Genomic DNA, 25,286 nt, shown 5'->3' on the forward strand with positions numbered 1-25,286 from the left:
GCTGTTTGCACTACACCTGCTACTACACTTAACAGTTTTGTCGCAGTGTAATGTAAATGTAGGACTCTTAAAGAGGGGGTGTTAGGCCTTCCCGTCTTTTAAACATGAAAATAAAGTAACAATGCGGGCTGTTTAAACTTAAAGTGCTGATTTTTAAACTGCTAAACATTCATGTCAGTTCTGCTCTATAAAAAGAGCACAAGATCTTCACAACACTTGCTAAAGCCTTATAGAGACAGCAACTAAAAATGAGCAATTCAGAGGTTGAAATAAGGGTTTCTGAAACACCGGTGTGAGGGGAAAAAAAAAAGTTGTTTTTTTTGAGCTGTAAATCATGTGAAGCTAATATGAGGGAACCAGATGGACAGTTTAGGGCCTAAAAAAGCACAACACCCCATTTTTAAAACTTCACTGCAGTAAACCAAGATGTAGAGTCTGGTACTTTTCTTTGCGTTTGTCATCAAATACTGATTTTCAGATGTACACTAGACTTATGAAAATGTCCCCAGATTTTCAGAGAGGGCTACATGCGAGAATGCAAATTTCACCCAAAATATTACATAGAATTTTTCACCTCTGTTTCTCAGAAACAAATATCTAGAAATACTAAGGTGAGCTAATGTATGAACTCAGCAGATTAAAGTTTATAAATTCACCCTGAGAGAGTGTGGGGGGTATGGTGAGGCATATATCACATGAACTGTGCAATAGATACTAATGAAGCTGCTCCTCACTTGGCTTGGCAGTGAGCTCTTTTCCCCCCATATGTTCATAATGGAAACATGTCCGATTACATCAAGTAGTATTGATAAACTCTAGAGGCAAAAAAAAAAGAAAACCTATCACAGCATTAAACACTGCTTTGCCTGCCATGTGAACACAACAGTAACATAGCAAAGCATTAGACCCCAAAAGTTTTGTGTATTATCATTTCACAACACATGCAGCTCTGTCTTTGCATTTGAAAATCTTTTGAATCTGCTTTTAACTTCCCTGCAGTGCTTATACCACCACCATCTGTCCACATGTGGGGCTGCACTTAAACAAAGAGGACATAAAGGTGCACTTTTAACGATTACCTCTGATCAGTAGAAGTAAAATGATCGCGAAAGGTTCAGGACTTTCATTACAATGATTTAAGTGTAATTAGTTGGATCTTATTTTCTAAAAATCTAAAAGGAAAAAAAATAATAATGTGGGATATTTTATCTACAGCTGGATTTTATTAGCAATACAGCCCCATAAAGTCATCCAACAAATGCTAAGATATTGTAGAAATACTAAGGTCCAGGAGTATGCACTGATTTGGATATTAACATGAATAACATAGGCTTTACATTTTCATTACATGTATGATCAAACCAGACTCCAAATCAATGTCCTCAATCTAAATCTGCTTCTGAAGTTGTAACAAAGTTTGTTTCTTTTTGTGACCATCTCTGTGCACACTATCAGACACTTTTCTCCTGTTTTTCTACTCTAGATATGCATAAATTACTTTTTTGCATCACAGAAGAGGTTTACATTTACAGTACATGGCTATTAACTTAGTGAGTTGGATATAAGGCAGCAATCCCCAACTCTACTCACTCTATCTACGTCAGTTTAAATACATCACTGGCTCTTAAAACAACAAATAACTGGAGGAAACGGGCCTACAGCCCGGCTACTAGCTAAAAGTTTGAAAAGTGGAGAGTAGCACCACGGATGAAAGAAAGAAAGAAGAGGAAACCAAATGTGATGGTGGGTGAGAAAAAACTGACTTTATAAAGCAAAAGTGGATGTTGGCCATTTGACAGCTTTCATACAAAAGACTAACAAAACACACACACACACACGCGCGCGCACACGCACGCACGCACGCACGCACGCACGCACGCACACACACACACACACACACACACACACACACACACACACACACACACACACACACACACACACAAAGTGATCTCACTCCAGCTCAAACAGTAGATGAGAAAGGGTGACGTATGATGCGTGAATGAGAAAACAAAAATATCTTAAGGTGCTTCAACAATTGTTTCGTTGTCAGTGTCCATCCAATGTGAAACATTTAAAATGAGAAACAAAGCAAACACAATGTCATCCAAATATGCACTTAGCAGAACAAGATAATACAGAAATAGTCAGTAAGTTCTAGTAGTATATTCCTACATGAAACAGTGACGCACTCTGAAAACATTTTGAAAATATGTTTTCAGAGTCTAGTGAAAAATCTACTAGTTAAACGACTGAAGTGTATGATAAAATGCCATCTCATCCTTCATCCGACTTAAATAAATCAACATAAAGCATCATGACACCCTGCATACTTACATCCCCAAAAATATCGTATCTTGTGAACATGATTCTCAATAAAATAACAATCCTTCAAATGTTACAAAAAAAGTGATCCATCCTTTCAAAAGTGATCAGCCTGACCAGCACTTGTCAACTCATAAATATAATACCCAAAAGGTTGGCAAAATTTTTGCATACACTTTTTCAAACATGACCAATATGCCCAAAAGTTTCTACTGTTAACCTTTGGGGTGAACGTCTGTAGTGAGATTTGAAATAAAAAAAATAGTAATAATAAACCACAAAAATGTGTTAAAGTGCATCAATCCTAGGGTGAAGATGAAAACCAAACCGTTGAGAACATGATTGTGTTTCTAATCTTTAACATTACATCTATCAGTTAGGTTGACACAGCATGAACAGTGAGCCGGTGATGTTTTTCCCACAGTATCAAAAATAATTTCTTAACAATATTGAGTTATAACAATATGTCAGCAGCCCCAGGTTCTTATTACATAATGATTGCCTTAATTAAAACAAAGCATTGATGCATGAACATCATTTCCGCAGCTGCTAACATCCTTTTACCCAAAGCATCATCCAAACAATCCTCTCAGTACATTTTATATATAACAGACCTGCTGACAGAATACTGCTTTTATGTCGCTATCTGCACTGATGATGCATCATCTTTGGGGATATCTGTGATTGAACACTGAAGTGAGATATGATGAGTGTTCGAATGTGAGACTCTGCAGAAAATAAAATAAAAAAAACATGATCATGGTTACTGCCTTTAAACCAAAAGAGAAAGCATTGCTGGGATGCCCTTTTTTCTGTCAGTGTTTACAAAGTTCCTTTGATTTTCTTCCATAACTGTCAAAAGTTAAAGGTCACTGACTGGAGCACAAAGTTTGCATTCTCCTCAATAGAAAAATAAAGATAAGAAGAAAAGATTAAAAAAAGATTATTATTTCATAGAAGTCTTCCATTAAAGTTGGCTAGTTACAGCTAAATGTTCTGTTTGTGTGAAGCTGACCAGCCACACATACACGCTAACACAGAAACGTGCGACAGGATTTGTGGGACCAGTATTAGGAGGTGGTGTCCTGCAGGTGCTGTGTTGTGCTGTGCTGGGTGGGGGGGTGGAGTGTCACAAAGAGGGGGCAGAGCCAGAGAAGGGAGACTGGAATCGATATTATAGCTGCTTCACGTAGTTTCCTGGGAAGGTTCCGAACAACTTGCTCCTCCGAGAGGTCCCTTTAAATAAAGAGTCATAAAATGAAACGGTCAGTGGCTGAACTCTGGAGCTTGGCAGCAGTGGCAGCTTTTACAAATATTACTGCAGCTTTGGAGATCAGCCAAGCCTACAGATCAAACTAAAACACATGAAAATAGCATTAGAGGGCAAAGGTTTTCATCATAGACTTCAAAATAAACCCACTCACCATTAAACTATTAAAATGGGAAGCAGACATAAAATGAGCTCAGCTGAGCAGAAGTATGTTGATCATTCAACAGCTGTTAAAGTAAGTGGGGCTGCAGTGCCATCTAGTAGCCAAAGTTAATTCATATTTGTCAAATTACAACTTAAGCAATGAGGTCCGGCAGGTCATAGAACATCAGCCCCTATCAGCTGACAGCTCAGCTGATTACATTTACACACCCAATTGGCAAATAGAAAATGGGTGTAATGGGTCAACTCTTCCAGTGAAAACCACTTCGCAGCCCACCTGCTCACCAACTCCTCCTTTTGTACCGCTCAAGTTTCACAAGTGTCACATGTATTGTCCCTGATACCTGATCCAAAGAGCATTTTTGCTGCTGCTCTTCATGCTTTGGCTTTTCTTTAATGCAAATAAAAGAGAAGGGAGGTGTGCTTGATAAGATGAACCGTGCATTCCCTCTTCTTACCAACAAACCAGCCGTCATCACACTTCTCCATCACATCTACAATATCGCCCTCCTTCAGCTCCAGCTCATCTTCGTTGCGGGGAAGGTAGTTGTACACAGCCTGGTACCTGTGTGAGAAAAACAAAACAAAATAAAGGTGAAGCTACACGTGAGACTTGGGATGAAAAAGTTACATTTTCTGTAATGTTAACTATGATCACCTTTGCTTTTTTTCTCCGTTATCCAGTATTCCCCCTGTTATCTGACGGTTTTTAAATGTTATATACCATTATTAGCAAATATATTAAAATATAATTGGTGATTACAGTTGAGGCAAACATACTTCATATGCTGCTGAGCCCACAGTTTATTGAAGAGAAATAAATCCTATTATTGGATAACAGCAAAGCACCAGACTGTCAAACATCAAATAAAAAATGTCACTTACGGGTCTCCTCCGCCCTGGAGTGCATCCTGGACTAGTCGCTGTGAGAAAGAGAAGAAAAAGACAATAAAAGAAGTCAATAATTGGTTCCTGTGGGGGGTTATTTTGCTTTTGTGGCAACTGAACAGAAAAATTTGAGTTATGACTCTCAGCAGTGTACGTTTTATGCTCCAAAGATTCATTGATTACTCGAAAATTCAAAGAGTAAAAATTATCAACCAAAAACTCCAACAAAGCAGAAAACTTCCTTCCAGAGGCAAGTGTACAGTCAAAAGCATGGTTGAATGAAGACATGCCCCCCTACCCTTCGACCTCTAATAGGTGACATGTAGGACCTCCGGGACAAGATGGGGCTACGGGGAGGTTTACCACCAACAACAGGGTCCTGCTTATCAGGCAGAAAGACCATGAGCAACACCGGTGATCTTCAAAAATGTGTAAATCTGTGGACTTCAATGTCAGCTGAAATCACTCGAGCACAAAGGCTGATGCTGTGTGCCATGCTGTAAAACATAATCCTTTAACATGCTGATATAAACCTTCAAAGCACACTAGCATCAATTAATGGAAAAAAAACACACCATTATTCAAAAATAGTCAGCTCTCCAATGCACTTACGAGATACAGTACAGAGCTGGTTAGTGAACAAACAAAATGAAACTAGTCTCAGCAAGAATAGCAACAAATCAAACACGTCTGTTAATCTTTTGATTATCTGTAAAAGCAAGACAAAACATTAAAACCATTATCTGTTTTCAGTTCAAACAAAGCCCCAGAGAAGGTTATTAACAGATGACTCCTGGCTGTTAACCTCAGCACCACACTCCTTATCTAACTCAAAACCATTATCTCCACATTCCACCTTTACCTTCACCTTGGGAGACCTACGTCCATGATGGGGTACAGTGGGGAGAGTGGGGGGAGAGCGTGGTGTAGCAAGGGGAGGAGAGGGAGGTTTAGGGGGGAGAGGAAGAGGCAGTTCTGAGTCAAGGTAAGAGGTGACAGGATGAGAGCTTGAGACAGAACGCTGAGAGAGAACATTAGGAGAGGGGCGAGAGGAGTGGAGGGGTGGGGGTGAGACAGGAGGACAGGGAGAGACCGGAGGCAGCGGCGGTGTCAAGAGGCGAGGGAGGGATGGTCGAGGAGAGACAGGAGGAGAAGGAGGGATGGTGGTACTATCCTGTCCTCGTGAGTGGAGGAGGGAAGAAGAGGATGGAGTGACAGCAGGAGGAGGAGATAAAGAAGAAGGAGGAGGAAGAGGAAGAGGATGAGATGGTACAGAGGGTGAGGGGAGGATTGGGTGAGGGAGTTGTGTCAGAGCAGGAGGAGAGACGGCAGCCTATGGAGGTAATGACACACAGATCAATTGTGATTCTGAAGAAGTTAAGAAATCTGTGAATAAAGTGAAAGGATGAATGAGGGTTTGACAGAGCCTTAGAAAGGAGGGAGGGGAACACGTTTCACACCAAAGTAAAAAAAAAAAAAAGAGACCTGTCTAGAAGCACAGGTATTAATAATTTTGTCCCAAGCTAAAAGACATATCATAAAAATAATTCATGATAACATCCATCTGACATAATTATCATTTAATCATTAAAGTTCCTGTGAGAAACTTGGCGTTGATGTTAAATTTTGGTAAAGTGGCACCTACATGGATATTCCTCCCTCTCTTCCTTCAAAGGCCCTGTGGTGTATCCAAAGATTCATCTCACACCATGCTCTACCTGTGTACTGAGTCTCTCATTAAACTCTTTAACGTCCTCCACTTTGTCCTCTTGTGTTTCATCCTCTTCCTCAATGAACAACTCAGTAAATCCCTTTCCTTTCACAGACGGTGGTCTTTGAGACTCCTCTGGTCTTTCGTTTAGAGTTTTTAACCCATCTCCCAAAGAGAGTGAAAGTGGCTCCATCGTAACAGGCTTGTGAAACTGCGTCTCTAATCGGATGCTGCTCTTTGAATCACTTGCTGCAGTTTCTGCTGGGATTTTCTCTGATGGTTGATGGAGTTCTCCTGCTTTTGGCTCAAGCTTGCTCTGGTATTTGGTGGTTAGGGGGGCTGCTAGGGGAACTACAGCAGTCAATCTTGAAGTGTCGGCACTATCTACACTTGACAATTCATCAAGAATCATCAAGAGTTCATCATAAGGGTCTTTTACTTGCAGATCAACATCAGGGATTTTGGTGCTTTTGTCTTCTTCCATTTTTAACGTGTGCCACTCAGGAACCTGCGCTACTGATTTGATAGGCTCTGACACTCTGTAGGACACAACCTCAGGCATAAAAATCTGTAATGTTTGATCTCTTCCTTTGTCACTTTTGTACTGCAGTGAAGAGTCAGGCAATGGATGTTTAAAAGAGGAATGGGGAGGGGGAAGAAAAGGTGGAGGGGGAGGAGGAGGAGGAGGAGGAGGGGGAGGAGGAGGAGGAGAAGGTGGTGTTTGTTGGGAGAAAAGCCAGGCAGCAGAGGAATAACCAGAACTGGGTCTCTCTTCTCTAAAAGGAGGAGTCTGGGAAAATGTTTTGGGTGGCATGGCAAAGCCTCTCTGTGACGGTGCAGGCGAGATTGCCTTTGGCTCATGAGTCTTTAGGAAAGGTGCAAAGTCTGTGGGCAGAGGGGGTGGTGTGGGTGGTATGGGTGTGGATGTGAGGGATTGAGTTGGGGTGGACAGACGAGGGTCCATTGTGAGTGACAGCCATTCACTGGTGACAGCTTGCAGGTCATGTCTCCTCACAGAGGGCTGAGGGGTGGGGAGGTCATGAGTGTAGGAGGACTGAGGTAGATGGTAGAAAGGCTCCAGGAGCGTTAAGTGGAAAAAGAAGGAACAGTGTCATTTTTAAAAGTGGAAGAGAAAGTGAAGCTTCACAGAACTTAGAAGCTTTATACAACTTTATGCTGATGTTCCTATTTATCCAAATCAATTCACACTAAACCTTAAGCCAAACAAAAATACTTTTCCTGCCTCATATTTTTGAGGGGTCCTATGCATGACCATGTTAACACAGAACATTGCGGTTCACAGATATGAATGAACACCCAAAGGTAAATAATTGGATCAACTCAGTAAGTCAAGACTTTTGGTCATAGATCTCTGTTTCTGTTGTGACTGTATGTCTCGTTTATCAAATCTTAATGGTTGATAATTCCCTCACCTTGACAGGTGTAGAGCTTGGTGTCCTGCTGCCAGCATAACCATGTGGGTCAATGTGGTGGGTGGAACTCTTGGATGGAGAGCGCTTGATGATGTCAACATATGACACAGGAAAGATTCCCTGTTTGGTTGTGTCTGGGATTTTGCCCTCATACCAGTTCTGGTCCACCTGCCTTAACACAATTACTCTCTCGCCCTGCAGAGAAGCAAAACAAAAGCATACAGTGTGTCGGAAAATGTTATACAGGAGTTTTAGTTTGGGTCCATACACTAACAATCTTGGGAACTTATAGCCCTTTTTAGTGTTGCTAATTTTCCAACTACATCTGGGTGACTTTAGCATAAAAGCATGAAAGTTTGACCTATTTTGAGTTCATACGATACTTTAAAAATAAGTTTTTTTTTCAAATAGTATGTTTTCAGTTCCTTTTGCACAGAACCTCATGGTTACCTTTCTGAGAGACAGCTCCACATTAGTGTCAGCATTGAAGTTGTAGCGAGCTATCCCTTCTCCAATCTCTCGAACATGTGCTGGCGGAGGAGGACGAATAGGTTGCTGCTTCTCTATGGAGGATATCCTCTGTTTTATGCGTGCATCACACAAATGTGTGTTAAACAGTGAAAAAAAATCAGAGGAACAGAGGTTACATACTGCACCTTAAATAGCCTACGTTTACAGCATTCACTGACTCACTCACTGTTTATTAATTAAACATTTACCTCTACATATGACATGGGAAAAATGCCAACCCGTCCACGGTGCTCTCCTTCATACCAGTTGTTGTCTATCTGCCGTATGATGTTCACTGCATCACCCTTCTTAAACGTCAGCTCCCTGCATCACATCGTATCATCAAAATACCAGAGATGAAGATGAACACTTAAAGAAGAGCGCATTTCATGAACACAGCTACAGCAGCATAATGGAAGAGATCAAGTAGAGCAGAAGCTGTACTCATGCAAATACCCAGGCTGCATGAAATTAATGAGTTAAAGCTCTCCACGATAAGATATGACAGTGAAAAAAACTGATGCAAAAATGTTAAAGATCCTTTAATCATTACACAATGCAATAAGCCAAGACGTGTTGATGTGTTAGACGTTCATGCTTGGCCTCCCTGTTTGTGCTGATGCATTTACTGTACTCACTTAGCTGTTTGTGCCTTAAAATCATAAATGGCTCTTGCAGGCTGTTTCTGATGGAGGAGAGAGAACAGAATAAGTTGTGTCATCTGTTTATGGGAGACCTGGAAGATGAGAGTGAGGAGAAAGAAAGCCAGCAAGCATTACCAGGCAAAACATACATATAAAAAAAATTCAACAGAGTAGCAATGAAGTGGTACTAACTTAAATTTAAATATTTTGGTGTCACCAACCAATTCCCATAGATTTTTTTAGTTGCACTTTTTTGTGGTATTTCTTAAACAATCTAAAAAGTTAGCTTTTGATGCCACTACAAAAGTGTAGCATTAGCTTAAAGAATACTAACAGTCTGTTTTTGTGTAGTACCTCTCTGTCAGGAGTAGGTCTTCTACTCTGCGGGGTGTGGCGCCCATCTATAGTAGAATAACTCCTGGAGACATCCTGGTCTATGATTAGCAGAGACACATAAAAAAGGTCACAGGGGTCACAATCGTAAACACAACTATGTCACATACATGCCCAAAATACCCAAATCTGCTATGATACGATAATGAGTGGTACGGTGATGATCATTCCAACAAGTGAATGAAGGAATGAAAGCTCATGGTAAAAAATCTCGTTTGTTTTATTTCCATTTCACAAAAATAATAACAAGGTGTTTGTGACTTCCATAAAATGACACGTGCAGACCACCAAACAGTAACACAACATGGAACTAGCAGGAACACAGTCCCAAAATTATGATAAAACCATTCAAGACCAGAGGAAATACAAGCAAATGGCTCAGGGGAAAGGATGACTTTGTGATAATAAATGACTCAAAGAAATAAATCTGCACAACAGAAAAACAACCTAGTGGAAAAAAAAAATCAATAAAAAGGAAACAAACATTTATTTACTCTGGCCAGAGTGGTTGTCTGTAAATCCTTAAAAGCTGGTTTTACATGAGGATTTACAGCACACAGGTCCTAGTGAACTTTGAAAGAAGTGTAAGTGATGAACACACCGAAAAATGAAGGGAATAGGGCAACAAGACAAGGCTTTGAGATAAATGTATGTGGATGCATGATTTCAGACTGAATGGGTAGGGCAAAGTGCCCATATGTAAAGACAACATGTGAAATATCTCCACCTGAATAACAGAGACCATTTCGATTGCCCTGCTCCTCTCCATACTCATTATTGTTTGAGGCGTCTGAGTGGCGTCCGTAACAGGCACTGATTGGTGACTGTAGTTGTGGTGATTGCAACCGAGGTGTGGAGGGATCCCCTCTGTATGAAGCATACCCAGTGGGGCTCCCATCTTGGTACAAAGTTGTAGACGAGTGACCACTTTGCCAACACCCCCTCCTCCCACGTAATGAGGAGCTCCGTTCAGGCACGTTTGGGAGAAGTTCAGCCAGTATTCTTCTCAGGATGCTCCCATCAGGTGCTCTGGCTCCCCTGTGGCCTCTCTCTGTTTGGATGTGCTCATAAATGTCTCTCAAGGCCGCATCTAGTGCTTCATAAATAGCCTGTTTTGACTTGGGTCTACTACCTCGATCTCCACCACCACTGCTTCTTCTGGAGGTAGGTGGTGAGCCCTTTTTCCTGCGGAAAGGCACTGGGCTGACCAGGAAGGCCAACTTGGACATCGCTTGCTGGGACTGTGAGCACTGGATTTGAGAATGGCTGCTTCGGCTCTGATGTGAAGGTCTCTGGTGCTCTTGGCGTGCTCGCTCTCTCTCATGGCGAAGCATGGTGGTAAAACGGGTATAAGAGGCGGGGCAGCGGCCTTTGCAGGTGCTTATGAGGTGGCGATGTTGGTAGCCCTGGTTCTGACCTAGACTTTGGTGAGCTGGGTGGTGGTGGTGATGATGATGGTGGTGGTGATGGCGAAGGTGGTGATGGTGGTGCAAGGTGGAGGAGCCATACAGGCTCTCAGAGGAGGTTAGTGAGCAGTGGTCAAAGTCACTCTCACTGCAAAATGAGGAGCCCTCCACCTGGATGAAGTCACTGAGGTCTGAGGCAACAGCATCTTGTTCACTGTCAGAGTAGTCTGGATTTGCCTGTAGGCCTTGAGGAACAGTGGGAACAGGAAAAGACCGCCCACGGCCAGGCTCTGGTCCAACCCGAGGCTGGCCCTCAGGTGGGCTGCGAGGTCGATGAAAGTGATCCAAAGAATGAGGTACTGATCCACCGTTCCCATTGTTATCTTCCTCAAGTAAGGATTCTATAGAAAATCGACGTTTTGGAAAACTTGGTGTGCCACCACCACCACTACTGGCTCGAGATGAGGAGCCACCTGGTGTTGTAGTACCTGAAGGCACCTCACTGTCGCCCAAATTTGGCATGGATTTGGACTTCTTTATAAGGCGCTCATATTCTGTAATGCGGTTTGGCACCATATCACGAGGAACCTCCACACCCCAAGACGGTGCCCAAGGAGAGAGGCGATGCCGATGCAGGTGAGGTTGGCGCTCTAGCTCCAAGATACGAGCCCTGACAGAGCGAATGACGTCAGATGGGATAATCTGAGCACGGTCAATCTGATGCATTTTACGATAGAGCTGGAGAAAGCCCGGTGAATCGTGCGCCCGTCGTCGATGGGGGCGGGGCAATGAGCAAGTGGAGGTGGATGCTGTTGAACCTGAGGGATTCCCATCACAAACAAGTGACCCAGCACTTTCTGAGCGATTGGCTTTCCGCCCACCTGAGCCAGAATGGCTGTCGTTGAGTAAGTCATCACAGCTACGTGACTTGAGCTTGCGAGGGGAAGGTTGTACCTCCTCCACGCTGCTCCATGTCTCAGGATCCTGACTTTTAGTCTGCCAACTGTTCTGAAAACAGACAGACTGCTTGGAGGAAGAGCTGCCCTCCTGGCTGGTATCTTCTTGGGACTGAACGGAGTCAGAGGGGAGAGGGGGTGGACAGGGGAGCTGACAAGGACCTGGGGAGGTCAAACTTTTTGAATACATGTCGCATGCGTCCCCACCTTTTAGATGTCCGATAAAGAGCAGCGTGGTGAAAAAGAAGGAAGAAAGCATGTTAAGCAGAAACACTAAGCTGAAAGACTTAAGTAACAGGGTTGCGGAGAAACAAATGGATGAGAAAAGAGGAAGGAAAAAAGATGATATGACCACTTTTGCTCGAACTTCAGTCCTTTCGAGGAAACAAGTAATCGAGGAAACTTATGACCATACCAGACAGACATCACACTGTGATAACACAATAAATGAGAACAAATCTTTTTCTGGTGATGAGAAGTAGAAAGAAAAATGCAAAGACACATAAAGAAAAATATAACAACAGAAAAAGATTTGCTTAAGTGTTCGTGTACCTTTGGCTCTGGAGGGTGAGGATGGTGAGGATCGAACCACAGGTTTCTTTAGGCTGCTGCTGGGTCTGTAGGCATCAACAGGCTTCGGGGAAGTTATAGCTCTGCTCTGAGGCTGAGCATTGGCTGGAGAGCTGGATGGTTCTGACTTCCTTCTCTTTCTGTAGTCACTGGCAGCACTGTAACACAGACATCAGTGACAACTGAACACAAGCATCGGTTCATGTAGTTTGCAGGAAGGCCAGTGACATATGTAGGAAATCCTACATGCTGTGTCTCTAGTATGATGTTTGTTCCCTACTAAGAAAAAAAATAGAAAAACTTGAGAACCAGTAGTGTTCCAAATCTCTTTTTTGCTCTGTAAAAAGAATAGCTTTTATGATTTTTTTTTAATTTGTTATTTTTTAGATGTTTTTTATATGTGTAATCAGATAAGAAAGGGCAGTTGACAAAGTAGGCTGGCTGGACAGGCTGGACTCGATCCTGGGGCACCCGCATGAGGGAAAAACCTCACGGAGCGTGACCTAGACCACTAAGACGTCTGTTCCCCATGTATAATTTTTTTCTTGAATGCAAAGTTATTATGATGCAAATGGAAGGTCTTCACTGAAAGATTGAAAGTAACTATTTTTTGATTATTTTGTTTAATGTGAAAATGTTCAGGTTGATTTATTGCTTAAAAGAATCTACTTTCTTTGTTTAAGTCTGTTCTCAGTTTTACAGCAAGTAAAATCTGATTAAATGTCCAAAAACATTTTAAACATTTTAAAATGGCATGACAACTTCTCTTATTTTGAATTTCAGCTTAATCCAATTGGCTTACTAAGGAGAAGTAACCCTCTCAGTGTCAGTGACATGAATTACATGGTCTATTCATCACATCCCATTTCTGCCCTCTCTTTTAACCAAGGAAAATGCGACTGAATAAGCAGGGCATTTGTGAAAGGGACTGGGACAAGGGGAGGAAGAGGGGGGTTGAGGAAAGGATGGGAGGTGAAGGGCAGAATCAATAGCTTTGCTGGGTTAATTTATTCAGGCCCAGTCAATGCAATGAACATGTAAAGATCCCTGCCTTTACTGACAGAAGCAAAAAAGACCAACACAAATCCTTGCAAATGATCATTAACAGGCGATACAAAGACTATTTGCACCAGAAGCAAGGCGAGAATGAGCAGTTTTGATCTGTGCTGAATCACAACATGGACTGCTGGTGCTGAAAGGATGGAGGAGAAGGGGGAGGGGGTGGTGCAGAGGGAAATAAAAGAAACAGAGGTTACCTCGCAGGTCTCTCCGGAGCCTTGTCAGCAGGAGCAATGTGTAGAGAAGTCTGAAATAGGGCAGACAACGAGAGGGAAAAGTGAGATCCGCAAGAACAAAGACTCGAGTCAGAGCTGCTCACAATGCACAGCCTGCATGCGCTTGTCGCTGTGCCACACTCAAAACCCTCCCCCAGCGTAAGATCCAAGGGATGCTGGTTCCACATGGCACACCTGACTGAGGAGAGGCCTACCGGTGTAAACCGTGAGGAAACATTTCTGCTCTCTTTTAGATGCTCTGAGGGATGATAGCATAGGTGAAATAGAAAGGATGTTGTGAACTGAGTTCGGGGCAGGGGGGGGATATACCCCTACAAAACCTGGCATGGATCAGCTGGAATGGATCTTGGTGGTAAAAAAAAAGATTTTAGTGCACCTAAACAAAAAAGCATCTCCACTCAAAGGCACTGTCAAATGCTTTAAACTTGAAAAAAATCTTAATATGCTATGACCTGGATAAGTAAAAACTAGAAAATTAAAAATAATTCAATAAAAAGGAAATTGGTAGACAATTTGAATGAAAATTTGTATGTGATACCACAGACATATTTAAAATGCCAAACAAAAAAAACATAAAAGGCATTTAAATCACAGAGAGAGAATTCACAAAGCAACATCATACACTCAGTGGTGAGGCAGACAGTCTCACAGTAATGACAATGAACTGATGCTTCACACAACCCATTCATTCAAACCAATCATATCTTTCAGATTCAGAACAGCATCAGCATTTTGATTTGAATGAATGGTTAGAAATTGTGCTGGACACAACTATGACACCCATTTATGTGAGATTACCTCGATGCGCTGGCGAGCGGAGATGTCTGGATTATAATCCAGCCGTTTTTTAGGAGGCTTGAGCCCAAAGCAGCAGCAGTGAGCAGGAGGAGGAGGAGGAGGAGGAGGGTGAAAATGAGGTGAAGGAGGAGAAGCAGTGGTGACATCATGGGGGAAAAACAACAAACAAGAAAAAAGGTGGAGAGAGTGACACTCGTTAGAGAATCCGAGTTTCCAGAGATGGACTAGATCACTAACGTTGCACATGTGATTCGCATGTGTGATGTACAAATACACACACTCAGTACACAATACCAGGCTTTTACTGAGTAACAAACACACACACGCAATTAATACACAATTACTGAAATACAGCTCTTTGACTCTATATACTGATAATTCTAAGTTAGATAAAACCAACAACATCTTTCTTTAAACCACAAAGAAACACACACACACGCACAGGAATGTGCCAATGTACCACACACACATGCAGAGTGTGAGAGCAAGCTGTGAAGCAAATAAAGCCAAGTGAAGCATAAGCTGTAGTGAGTTTATTTGGAGTAGAGTGCGCTTCACTCTCAAACGCTGTGACTTAAACTAGGGCTCACTCAGTCACCACAGGCTCCCTGTGACTTTTCACATCAACACTCAAACACTGAAAATACTGTGAGATTCTGCTCCAGCTGGACCAGTCAGTGCCTTTAGACAAGTCAAATACACTCTATGGGCTTATTCAGTGGGGTGAAACATTGCAAATATTACAGGTTGGAAAGTCAGCACTCATTCTTACATGACTCTGAGAAGCCATGCAAGCATCCGATGTGACATTTTCACCTGAACATTTTGAATAAGCCCGCAAAAAATAAAAACACCTGGTGCCATATTCCGATGGACAGGGGTATGGCCTAATGACACTATGCCTATTATTTTACTTCAGATAATTTGACCCCAAATCTGTGACTTGAGGCACCTGCAGTAATAAGCCTTTTGGATGCTATATGACCTACAACCAGCAGGTGGAGCCAAAGAATGGGCTATGTGAAGAGCCTTCCTTGACATAAAATCACAGTCAGAAATTAGTAAATGAATGGACGGGCTAAATCTACCTCTGATCATCTGCTATGCTTGCGATGTGACAGAATCAGCAAAGAGTCTTTTCAATTTTTTTTTCTCTAAAATTTAAACAATGTTTTGCATACTTATTAGTGCCATAATCAATTAATGGGCTGCTCTGCGCAGTAGCCGTCAGACAGTTTCTTATCTTAATCTGTCAAATAACAATAAAGAGCTTAAATATAACGCATACAGATAACATAAATCAAATTTGTGTGAGCAAAGTCCTGCCTACTAGCCACCATACCAAAACAAACCCAAACAAAACAAAGACAGCAATGCAATCACAAAACACAGCCTGTCACAAGGGAAGGGGTCACAGCACCCGACAAGTACCACATGCCCAAACAACTAGCCCCACCCAAGCTATTGGAAGAGACGGTGAAAAAAAAAAGAAAACATGGGTGGGGTGTAGAAAGTGGGTGTTTGCCTACAGCAGGGTTGTGGTTTTGAGGGTGCAGCTATAATGGCCCTGACTTACCGGCCGCCCAAACTCCAGCTCGGAAAAGAACTTATACCAAGGCTCGTTCTCTAAATCTATGTCATCATAGGTCTGGGAAAGCATGACAGTGACAGAGAGAGGAGGCAAAAGAAAGACAGAAGACAGGAAGTGTAGAAAGAAGTCACAGAGAATGAGAGAGAGAGAAAGAGAGACATGGAGCTCATGGTTAGGAATGGGCTCAGGTGGCACAGGGAGATGGGCACAGGATGAACAAGGATGAAGACTGGCTTTTGGGGACAACTGCAGTGATGCAGTACTATTTACCCTGACCAATCAAAAAAATACAAAAGACTTTGCTTCATTACTAAGATGAGTCAGGGAGATACTGACTACATCAGGCAGCTGTAGAGCTTTTAAATGAAGGTTCATTAATCTCATAGGCATACAACTTATCATGACTGCAAATTCAATGATGGATTCATATTACCGCTGCTTTATTCTGAACCCAAGCTTAGGTGAGAGATAAAGACAATCAAGCATGTTAATCTGAGCTTCACTTATTATCTACACCTGCGTGCAGTTGCAGCAAAAGAAATTCCAGAGTGTCACCAGGACAACACATTATATCAAGAGGAGAGAGGAGATATAGGTGGAATATCTGCGTTGAAAACATATGAGGAGATAATGGTAAGCTGTGCATGATCACTGAGACATTCTTTGACTTTGAGCTGCTCTGGGGTTAAATGATTTACAAACAGAACTCTTCATGCCCTTTTATACAAAGCACTGACTTTTCCTTCTCTAACAAAATTATTCATCAACATTTCATTTTACACAGGTCAAATATTTAGATGTTGCTTTTAAACTGAAGCTTGTTGGCTATCATCTGATATCTTGCTGAATGTTATTGACCAATAAAAATCAATGCATCTCCCGCTGATTTGCAAACCAGACATGTAAATAAGTGAAACTACATGCAGAAGGCATGAATGCATCTGTCTCTCTGTGACATGACAGGTTCTATCACTCAGCTTTGTCTTTCTATGATAGAAAATATATTTTCATGTTAAATCAGCCTCCAATAAATCCAGATGGACTAGTGCTGTGCAGCAAGTGAATCCCGTTATCCCTGTTTATTGCTAAAACCTTAGGAAGTACAGTTTCCTCTATTTATTTTTTATTTTTTTGCACACTTCAGGATGCGTCACAGTCAAAAGCCTTCATCACTTTCCACTGGTTTCATTTCGGTTTTAACTGTGAAGCTGACACACTGTTTTACTACTCTGTCTGCTCTTTCAAACCCTTATTCCCACATGGAGAAGGAGTTTTCATGCCAAGTGAGAACACTGCCAGAAGATGTTTTGTAGGTGTTGTTGTGTTTTCATCACTCCTGCAAAAAATGAGAATTCAGCTCTGAGACAAATGAGTCACCCTGTGAAAAAAAAGCCAAGCCTAGAGCAGAGACAGCTTATCACAAAATACTGTGAGCATACATATAAAGAAAGACAAAACAGTGTGCCAGAAAGACATTTTTGTTTTTTGTGATGGTGTGAAATTGCACAAATGGACACTTCACCACTGAGCCGACTGGTTTAGAAACTGTTTCAAGCCCAGGGAAGGAAAACAGAATTCTAAATAGACAACATACTGTTTTAAAGACAGCCGAGGGTTTACATCTACTCTCTACAGCTCTTTCGTTTTATTGCTTTATCAGGAACTGACTCATGCATTATTGCCCTGGGAGAGCGTACTGCAGTCATCACTTTGAACATCTGAAAATCCTTTAAAAAACAATTTCTATTAAACCCTCTTCACCATAAAACACTGCACATCCATTATGGTTGATGCATTATCTTGTCCATATCTCAAATACCTCATGTCTAGCCGTTTTTGTCCTCCCTCTACATGTTAATTATCTCTGCTGCTGTCTGCTGTGTCATTCACCCCACAGAGAGCAAACAGCCTGTAGTCACTGGTTGATGCTGTGCTGGAAACCTTTGCTTTCTAACGCCCACACTGTCTGACAGAAAGGAGTCCAAGAAGAAGCCCGGAGAGTGAAAATCTGTTATAAAACACAAATACCTCCAAAGACGAGCAGTAAAAAGCTGCATTTCACTATGGGGCTTCTCTGAATGTGTACATCCATTGGTCCATCTCTCATTTTGTATTTTGCTTTATGCTGATTAGTTTACTTCTTTAAAAAAAATATCAGCCTCAAAGTACATCTTACTTTGCAATAACAGTATATATGCATCAATAACAGAACAAATAACTAAATAAAAAAGCTGCCCCTAAAATGCCAGAAAGGAAAGCAGGAATCAAGTCAGCTTGGTGTAAAAAAAAAAAGAACAGACTCTACAACCTGCAAGCTGATTCCAGATTAGCCCCAGCAGGGTTTGAAAAAGTCATAATTCATCAAAAAAGAAGAGAAGACTAAGCTTAAATATACTCACAGGTCTTTCATGCTCCAAAATAGATGACTTTCCAGGCTCATACTCAAAAATACTCTTGGGCTCTGCGCGGTATTTCCGTGTGTCCACTTTCCTGTTCGGTGGTCCCCACTCGTTCCTGAAGCAAGAAACACAAAAACATGTTCCTTAGAAGATGATGACAGTTAAGTTGTTATTTGAGCATATTTAAAAAAATTAATAGACCCATTTGTTTATTTGATTTTAGTAAAATCTGTAAAATATGGACTGCAAAACAGTTTTTTTTAATAAAGAGTGAGAATACATGGGAGAAATATCCTTACGAGTCAGGAGAGTCTTTTTCGCGGTCACTGTCTCTGGCCCTCAGCTGGAGGAGAGACGGCATGGGTGGTGGAGGTGGGGGTACAGGGGAGGGCGAAGGCTCCCGAGGCCCCAGATGCCCTCCGTTGTCGGATGGGCTTTTGGCGAGTGGCCTGTAAGTGTGTGTTCTGGGAGCGGGGTGGGCCATAGTGGTTCCGGACAACAGGTTGTAGTCATCAGCTGAGGAGAGGAGACAGGAAACATAAAGAAGAAGGAGACAGATAGTAGGAGACAAATGGGCCCGGAAGAAATCACTAATTGTTAATTTTCACATGAAAATAATCTTACCATTGTTTATGACGGCATAAGTGGCATTGTATGTGTCAGAATAGTCATCATCTGAAAAAAGAAAGAAGCGTTAGTTGGTACATTCACAAGAGGTAGCTATAGTTTCCAAAAGTGACTGTTTTTGAAAAGGCAGCATAAGCAGCATAAAATAAAGCATTTCTCTTCTGCTCATCCACAAGCTCAGTGTGGTTCAAATGATTAATTTTATTTTTCATATAGCAACAGATCACAGCAGAAGTGATCTAGAGTTACCTCTCCCATAAATCAGGTCTTTACCTTTTCAATTTAACAGACCGAATAGCTGTCTGTTGATCATTTAATTAACATGACGGGATGTTAGTTGTACATCGTTGGGTTCACATTTGTCCTTGTGCTCTTTCACGCACGGAGAAGTTCTGCCCCAACACGTTCACGGACACAAATATGTTCACTCATTTACACCCAGAGACAAGCCCATTCTGCATAGCGGACACAGAGCTGGGTGAACCACCAGAAGAAACATCTCCCAGCACCTTCTCTGTAAAGATGCAACACTTGCTCTCCAGCACCCCATGGTATTAACAATGTCACTGTGAATGCCTAAACAATCAGAGAGGCATGGAATAATCACCAAGATGCATCAAAAAATATACTTTTTAGAAAGTCATGTTCACAGAAGAAGGAATGTGTGTGTGCGTTGGAGCAGAAGAAGCCTGACTAGTTATGAACAAATACGCCTTGTACTGACTGTGTGATGCTGACGAACCCACAAAACGAGAGCAGATTTCCCAGGACAGCTCAGAGTCTGTTTGAGGCCCCTCTACAATTTGCCTGCTCTCTAGACTCTCTTGCTCTTGTCTAATGAGTTTTGGCTCTGTGGCTCTGTAGGCTGCTTGGTTATACGAGAAAGAGCATGCACCGACAGACTAAGGTACACAGACCACGCTCGGAGCATGCACGCATGACCAGTTCTGCTCATGATGTCAGATAATCACACCCCATCAAATAATGAGACACTGCTGCAGATCAGTGTGATACACAGCAGACCTACCTGCTTTATGAACTTTGTGGATCTGTTTGAACATCGTCTTGTACCAATCCTTCGGTCTGTCCACCGTCTGTGGAGGGAGAAATAACCATAAGGTTTATATGCTATGAAATGCAACATTAACTGGATAGTAGAGGAAGAAAGACTGTTTTTCAGAAAATTACTAATTACTGAGTAGACAAAAACAGATTTTTAGCCCATTCAGGGATCCATATTTCACTTCAGCAGAGCTATTTAGAAACTATTCAGCTATTTCATTAGTAAGCCTTTTCATCTATTTATAAGAAAAAGATGATAAATCCTGTTTTGTATCAGAATACAGTTAGGTGTCCATCACAGAATTTTGAATTTCTAAGCTTCCTTTTCACTGAGAATAAAGAGGAATATAGCTGAAAAATTTAAGTGTTTTTTTTTTAAGTTTTTGGCACAATTTATGCAAAAAAAAACCCCAGTAAAAATTATGTTTCTTTGATAAGTTAATACCCCTTACTGCTCAAGAACAAATAAGTGATAAAATGTGATGCTTTATCATTATTTTTTATAATGTAAAGCTGACACTGGCCAAGGTTGAAATAAATATGCCCATGTTCAGGAAAGTAAGCCAGTCCACGACTTGGCAATGTTATAAGTCGTGTAGAAACCAGCATTTAGCTTTTGTGTGTTCAGGTGATTGTGATGCTGTGAACACCAAACATGAAACACATCATGACAATAACTGTATGTTTGCACAGGAAAACAACTGAAACCTTGGATATTGTTTCATCAAAAACCAGGATGACAGAAAGCTGGAAAAATTAAAGCTGGAGCTCCTGCTGATTTACCAGGAAAACAGAGAAGAAACTCTGGAATGTGTTTTTACATTACAGAGCTAACAGCCACTTCAAAAAAGAGCTATCAAATGGCAGAGACTTAATCCTCTCTTTATTCAGCAGCACTAAACAGTGTGTCTGGACTCTGGTCTGAGAAGAGGCGGTTCGGATCCACAGTGAAGGAGTGTGTTTGACTGAGCATGTAGCGTTGGCAAGGCTAAAGATGGGCCAATTACCACTTCACTCTCCATGGTTACCAAATAAAGTGCCCACAAAAATGTTTGTCTGCTCGCAACAAGGGGCATCTGTTTCTTTTCTTTCCTGCTTTCTTTTTCTGTCACTTTTTCTTCCTGCCAGTCTCTCTTTTTTCTGTGACTTTCTGTCCACTCATTCTGCAGTTTAACATGTCCGCTTTCAATAGCCACTCTTCAAGAAATGGATAGCTAAGTGAGGTGCAAATGCACAAAAAGCCTTAACAGAGATAACACACAGATACACGCTTGGGTAAGTAAGCTGTGAGGACCCTGAAGTACTAAAACAAAGACTTTGACTGAGCTCATCTCTATGACCAGCAGAGACAGACAGTAAAAAAGACACTGCAGATTGTGATAGCTCTGATTTTGGGGTCCAAAGCTGCTGACAGTTGAAAGTAATCCAGTCTTCTGAGCTTGATCACATATCACAACAGCAGAAATGGGTCACAAGACCCTCCAAAGAAACACTCTGATCCTAAACTGAGCCAAGTCTGCTATAAAACAACAAGATGAGCTTTATGTGTTTGAACTCACCGTGCGGATGGCGATGGGGATGCCAGACTCGTCCACAGGGCCGATTCCTTCATAATGAGGAGCTTTAATGACGGAGAGTTTTTTCTCTTCCTCTGAGAAGCGGGCAATGGGCACAGTGCTGGTGACGCTGGTTTGGCCTGAAACCACAGACTCTCTAGTCACAATCTCACTTCCCTCTAACAAGGAAAGGAAGAGAAAAAGAAAGAAGAGATGATTAGTTTTACTGATAATAAAACCACAAAACTCAATCCTGACACAAAAACAGACAGAGAAAACACTCTGCTGCTCATTATTGTAATAGCATGAAAAGTTATCCCTAAAAGTACAGGTATCACCTGGGGTCAGACACACACATCTTTTCAGGGTCCCTGCTCACCCTGTCATACCCCCACTCACTGTAATTCCCTACATAGATATTTTTATTTTTAAGGAGTACACAATGGGTATGAACTGAACATGCTGTAAAATAATATTTGACAGGTACAACATCCAATTTTTTTTGCAAGATTTTAAGATTTTAAATTTCATAAAGTGTGCAAAGGTAGTCTTCAACTTACCTGAACTCCTGCTCTGTCTTGGGAGCCCAGTGTGGAGTGAGGCTGGGGGAGGAGGGTAGGATGGTGGAGAGAGGGGCCTCTGTGGATGGCTGGTGCTTCCATTCATAGCATGAGAGAGGACCTGGCCCTAGAGGTAAGCCAAGCCAGAAATGCAGGTAATCAGTAATAAGTTCAAGAAATAAGTCACTGAGGTGAATAAATATGTTATCAGTCACCCTATTCCTAACATAAAGGGGCAGAACAACCTATTCTGGAACTGAAAGTGTGTATAAACAAATATTGAGACTGGTGTGATTCATGGGACCTGCTGAACCTGAAGTGACTGTAGTAATATAAACACAGTTAGTGAGGAGGGAGGGGGGCATTTATTAAATCACTTCACCTCAAAATGGACACAAGATTAGGACAGTGACAATTAACAAACAGCTCTTTCAGGTTCACATACATTTTACAGAAAATTAGTTGTGACATAAATAAGACACAAAACAGTTACAATGGAAGGCTGTTCTGAAGAATGCGCTCCCATTCAACATGACACAGGAACATATGATTTCACATGACACAGGATAAAGTTTGGTTCAAGGACTGACTGTTTGGATCAACACTCAAAGTGAAAGCACTTCTTAAATCAAAGCCTACCTGGCTTACAAACTCAACTCTTCAATGTGATTAGTTGAACAAATGCATACAAACATCATCTTGGCAACATTTGTTGCAAATCTACACTGGAGAGAATTCAGTAAGTGTTGAGCTTTATGAGTTGGAACGGTTTATTTTTGATGCATGAGTCTATGGGGATGACTTGCTTCTGGAGCTGACCATTTGCAGAAGTGCTGAATTTGGCACATTAGCATGAAAGTTCTCCAGGACATCCAGATGATAAGATGGGCGTAAAAATCTCCAGTCTAGTGCCTTTTTGGATTAAATTAGAAGCACCTCTGCATCAGTTCTATTTTCCTGCCCAGGAAGTTTTCCAACACTTTTTCAAAAACTCTGCTTGTCTGCACTATCCAAATAAGATCTTTTTTCTGTTGCACAAGTGTTACTGCAGTGACTGTATGTTAAGCTTTGAGGGCTGCCAAAACACTGGTTACCAACACCAAAAATGCATCCTGTGTGGACTCAAATGGTCAGATAACTGCAGTTACTATTATTGGGACTATTACGCCACAGCAAACAATCTTGAACCAAGGACTTTGGATCTAGCCACCTCCAAGATCTTTGATCTTAATTTTTGTCAAGGGTTTCAAAAGGTAAGAGTAGCTCTTATCCTGATAAACACGACTATTGTGTTGGTCGAAGAAGCATACAAGCCAAAGACAGTCTCATTAGTGGAACTAAGGTTGAGTAAAGCTCCTGTGGCACATTAGTCCCTACTTGGTTTTGTTGATTGGGGCACAAGTATTGGAGTAAAAAGTGACATTAAAACTTTGATTCCTTTAAGTGACAGCATGCCATTTGCTCGGCTTATGACAAACCAAGGTTGGACTCTATAATGCAATCTAAACTAAACAGCATTTAGACTCAATATCAAACTTACTACAAAAGGGTCGATAAGATGAATGTGATAACGGAATGAGCTGACATGAAACATAACTGCGGTATCCTGAGTTTTAGATGACAAAATATTCATACCTAATATCTGTACTCAACAGTTTCAAATGTCAGCCTTTAATATTTTTTTTTAAAGTTTTTTGTTCAAACATAAATTCTGGTAGGAACTGGTATTTGAGAAGCAATATAATAACACTGGGCTGCAGAGGGAACAACAGATACAGACAGGAACATGTAGACACAAAGATCAGATGAGTGCAGACACATTGATAAAGTGAGGGAACACGGTGGGCTGGCTGGTGTCTTTAAAGAAGGTTTTAGTTGATGTTAGTGACAGGCAAAAACTGGTAGTAAAACACATTTATGGGGGTTTGATTCAGCCATCCAAATAAGTGGGAGCGGGGAGGGAACCATCTGTTTTCGTTAATGAAAAGTGTTACAGCCGTGACTTGTTGGGATAATTACGTTAGTGACAGAGGCTGCTGCAGCAGTGGAGGCCACAGAGGTTGTTAGCGTATCATCAGGGCCAGCAGTGGATGTGTCTGTGGAGACATGGCTGAAGGTGGGTGGTGGTGTGGGTGAGGCGCCAGGTGAGTCCAGGCTACAGATCTGCAGCTCGTCCAGCAGACCCGCCGTGGATGACGAGTAGTGGCTGAGAGCTGACACCGTCACAGGGGAGGCTGAAGGTGACATGAAGCCACCTATGCCTGGGCTGCTGAATGTGGTAAAGCTCGGCCCGCTCACCACACCGGCTGTGCCGCCTGCACTGCTAGCAATGTAGGGGGTGGGCGACAGAGCCTTGGGCATTAGGCTTGACGGGTAGTCGAGTGATTCTGAGCTGTGGCAGCGAAAGGGAGAGTGCCGTGCCATGGGGTCGGGGGAGGGAGGCCCCTGGTGTTGGAAGAAGAGGAAGTTGATTGGAAAGAGGGAGGAAAGGAGGAAGAGTGCTTAGTGACATCACTCATCACTTAGTGAAACACGTGAGCCTTAACAGAGGATGAAACGAGGCTGTGAAGAGTCATCAGGCTGCAGAATCATCAACATCTGAAACAGGATTAACGCTGTGAATTAAAGAGGCTGTTAGTTCAAACTGAATAAGGCAGCATTTTCAGAACACTGACAATAAATTGGTACAGTTACAACCAATGAGATGGTTATCAGACATTAAAGCACATACAAGTTCACACATAGAGTAGAGCCACAGTTAGTTTGGTTGATTGGATAAATGGCAGCATAAACAATTCAAAGGGCAACATACTCAGGTAGCATATCCCACCTTTGTGGTCTTTTTCTCTTTAACACTACACACCAGTGGCTTCTGTTAGACTTCACAGAGCCCAATTACTTCAAATCATCATATCAACAACAATTTAAGTCCCTCATTTAGGTTACTGGACATCAGCTACAATCTCTCTTTGTGTCACATATTTTATTGAGACAAAAAAGTAGAAAATAGTTTTGTTGGGATCCAAAAGTGAAGAAATTACTTCTCTTTTGTTTTAGTGTTTACTCAGTTATGTACCAACAGTTGTGCAGCAGAGGGTCTTGGTGGGACTGCAGGTGGTCGCTTCGTCAT

General features: G+C 41.8%; 1 protein-coding gene across 12 annotated transcripts in view; it reads right to left on the minus strand.

The window, feature by feature from the left end:
* Positions 1-76: 76 nt before the first annotated feature.
* Positions 77-25,286, minus strand: part of sorbs2a (sorbin and SH3 domain containing 2a) — a 52,243-nt gene continuing 27,033 nt past the window's right edge. For 2 of the 12 annotated variants that reach the window (XM_074685520.1, XM_074685530.1), the window contains 20 exons: positions 24,176-24,601; positions 22,157-22,283; positions 21,600-21,775; positions 20,006-20,072; positions 18,976-19,026; positions 18,651-18,867; positions 18,352-18,466; positions 15,938-16,009; positions 14,362-14,418; positions 13,525-13,574; positions 12,251-12,426; positions 10,064-11,905; positions 9,298-9,377; positions 8,938-9,035; positions 8,509-8,623; positions 8,240-8,368; positions 7,790-7,984; positions 4,643-4,680; positions 4,216-4,322; positions 77-3,561 (listed from right to left, as the gene is read on the minus strand). In XM_074685520.1, coding sequence (XP_074541621.1) covers positions 3,500-3,561; positions 4,216-4,322; positions 4,643-4,680; positions 7,790-7,984; positions 8,240-8,368; positions 8,509-8,623; positions 8,938-9,035; positions 9,298-9,377; positions 10,064-11,905; positions 12,251-12,426; positions 13,525-13,574; positions 14,362-14,418; positions 15,938-16,009; positions 18,352-18,466; positions 18,651-18,867; positions 18,976-19,026; positions 20,006-20,072; positions 21,600-21,775; positions 22,157-22,283; positions 24,176-24,601 — 4,200 coding nt within the window. In that variant the 3' untranslated portion in view covers positions 77-3,499. The remainder of the gene's footprint in view (positions 3,562-4,215; positions 4,323-4,642; positions 4,681-7,789; positions 7,985-8,239; positions 8,369-8,508; positions 8,624-8,937; positions 9,036-9,297; positions 9,378-10,063; positions 11,906-12,250; positions 12,427-13,524; positions 13,575-14,361; positions 14,419-15,937; positions 16,010-18,351; positions 18,467-18,650; positions 18,868-18,975; positions 19,027-20,005; positions 20,073-21,599; positions 21,776-22,156; positions 22,284-24,175; positions 24,602-25,286) is intronic. The other 10 variants (XM_074685557.1, XM_074685564.1, XM_074685538.1 and 7 more) reach the window with 9 other exon arrangements.

The sequence above is a fragment of the Halichoeres trimaculatus genome, unplaced genomic scaffold (assembly GCF_033239565.1).
Source record: "Halichoeres trimaculatus isolate MK-OKI-2021-1 unplaced genomic scaffold, fHalTri1.1 fHalTri1_scaffold_2, whole genome shotgun sequence".
Lineage (NCBI taxonomy): Eukaryota > Metazoa > Chordata > Actinopteri > Labriformes > Labridae > Halichoeres > Halichoeres trimaculatus.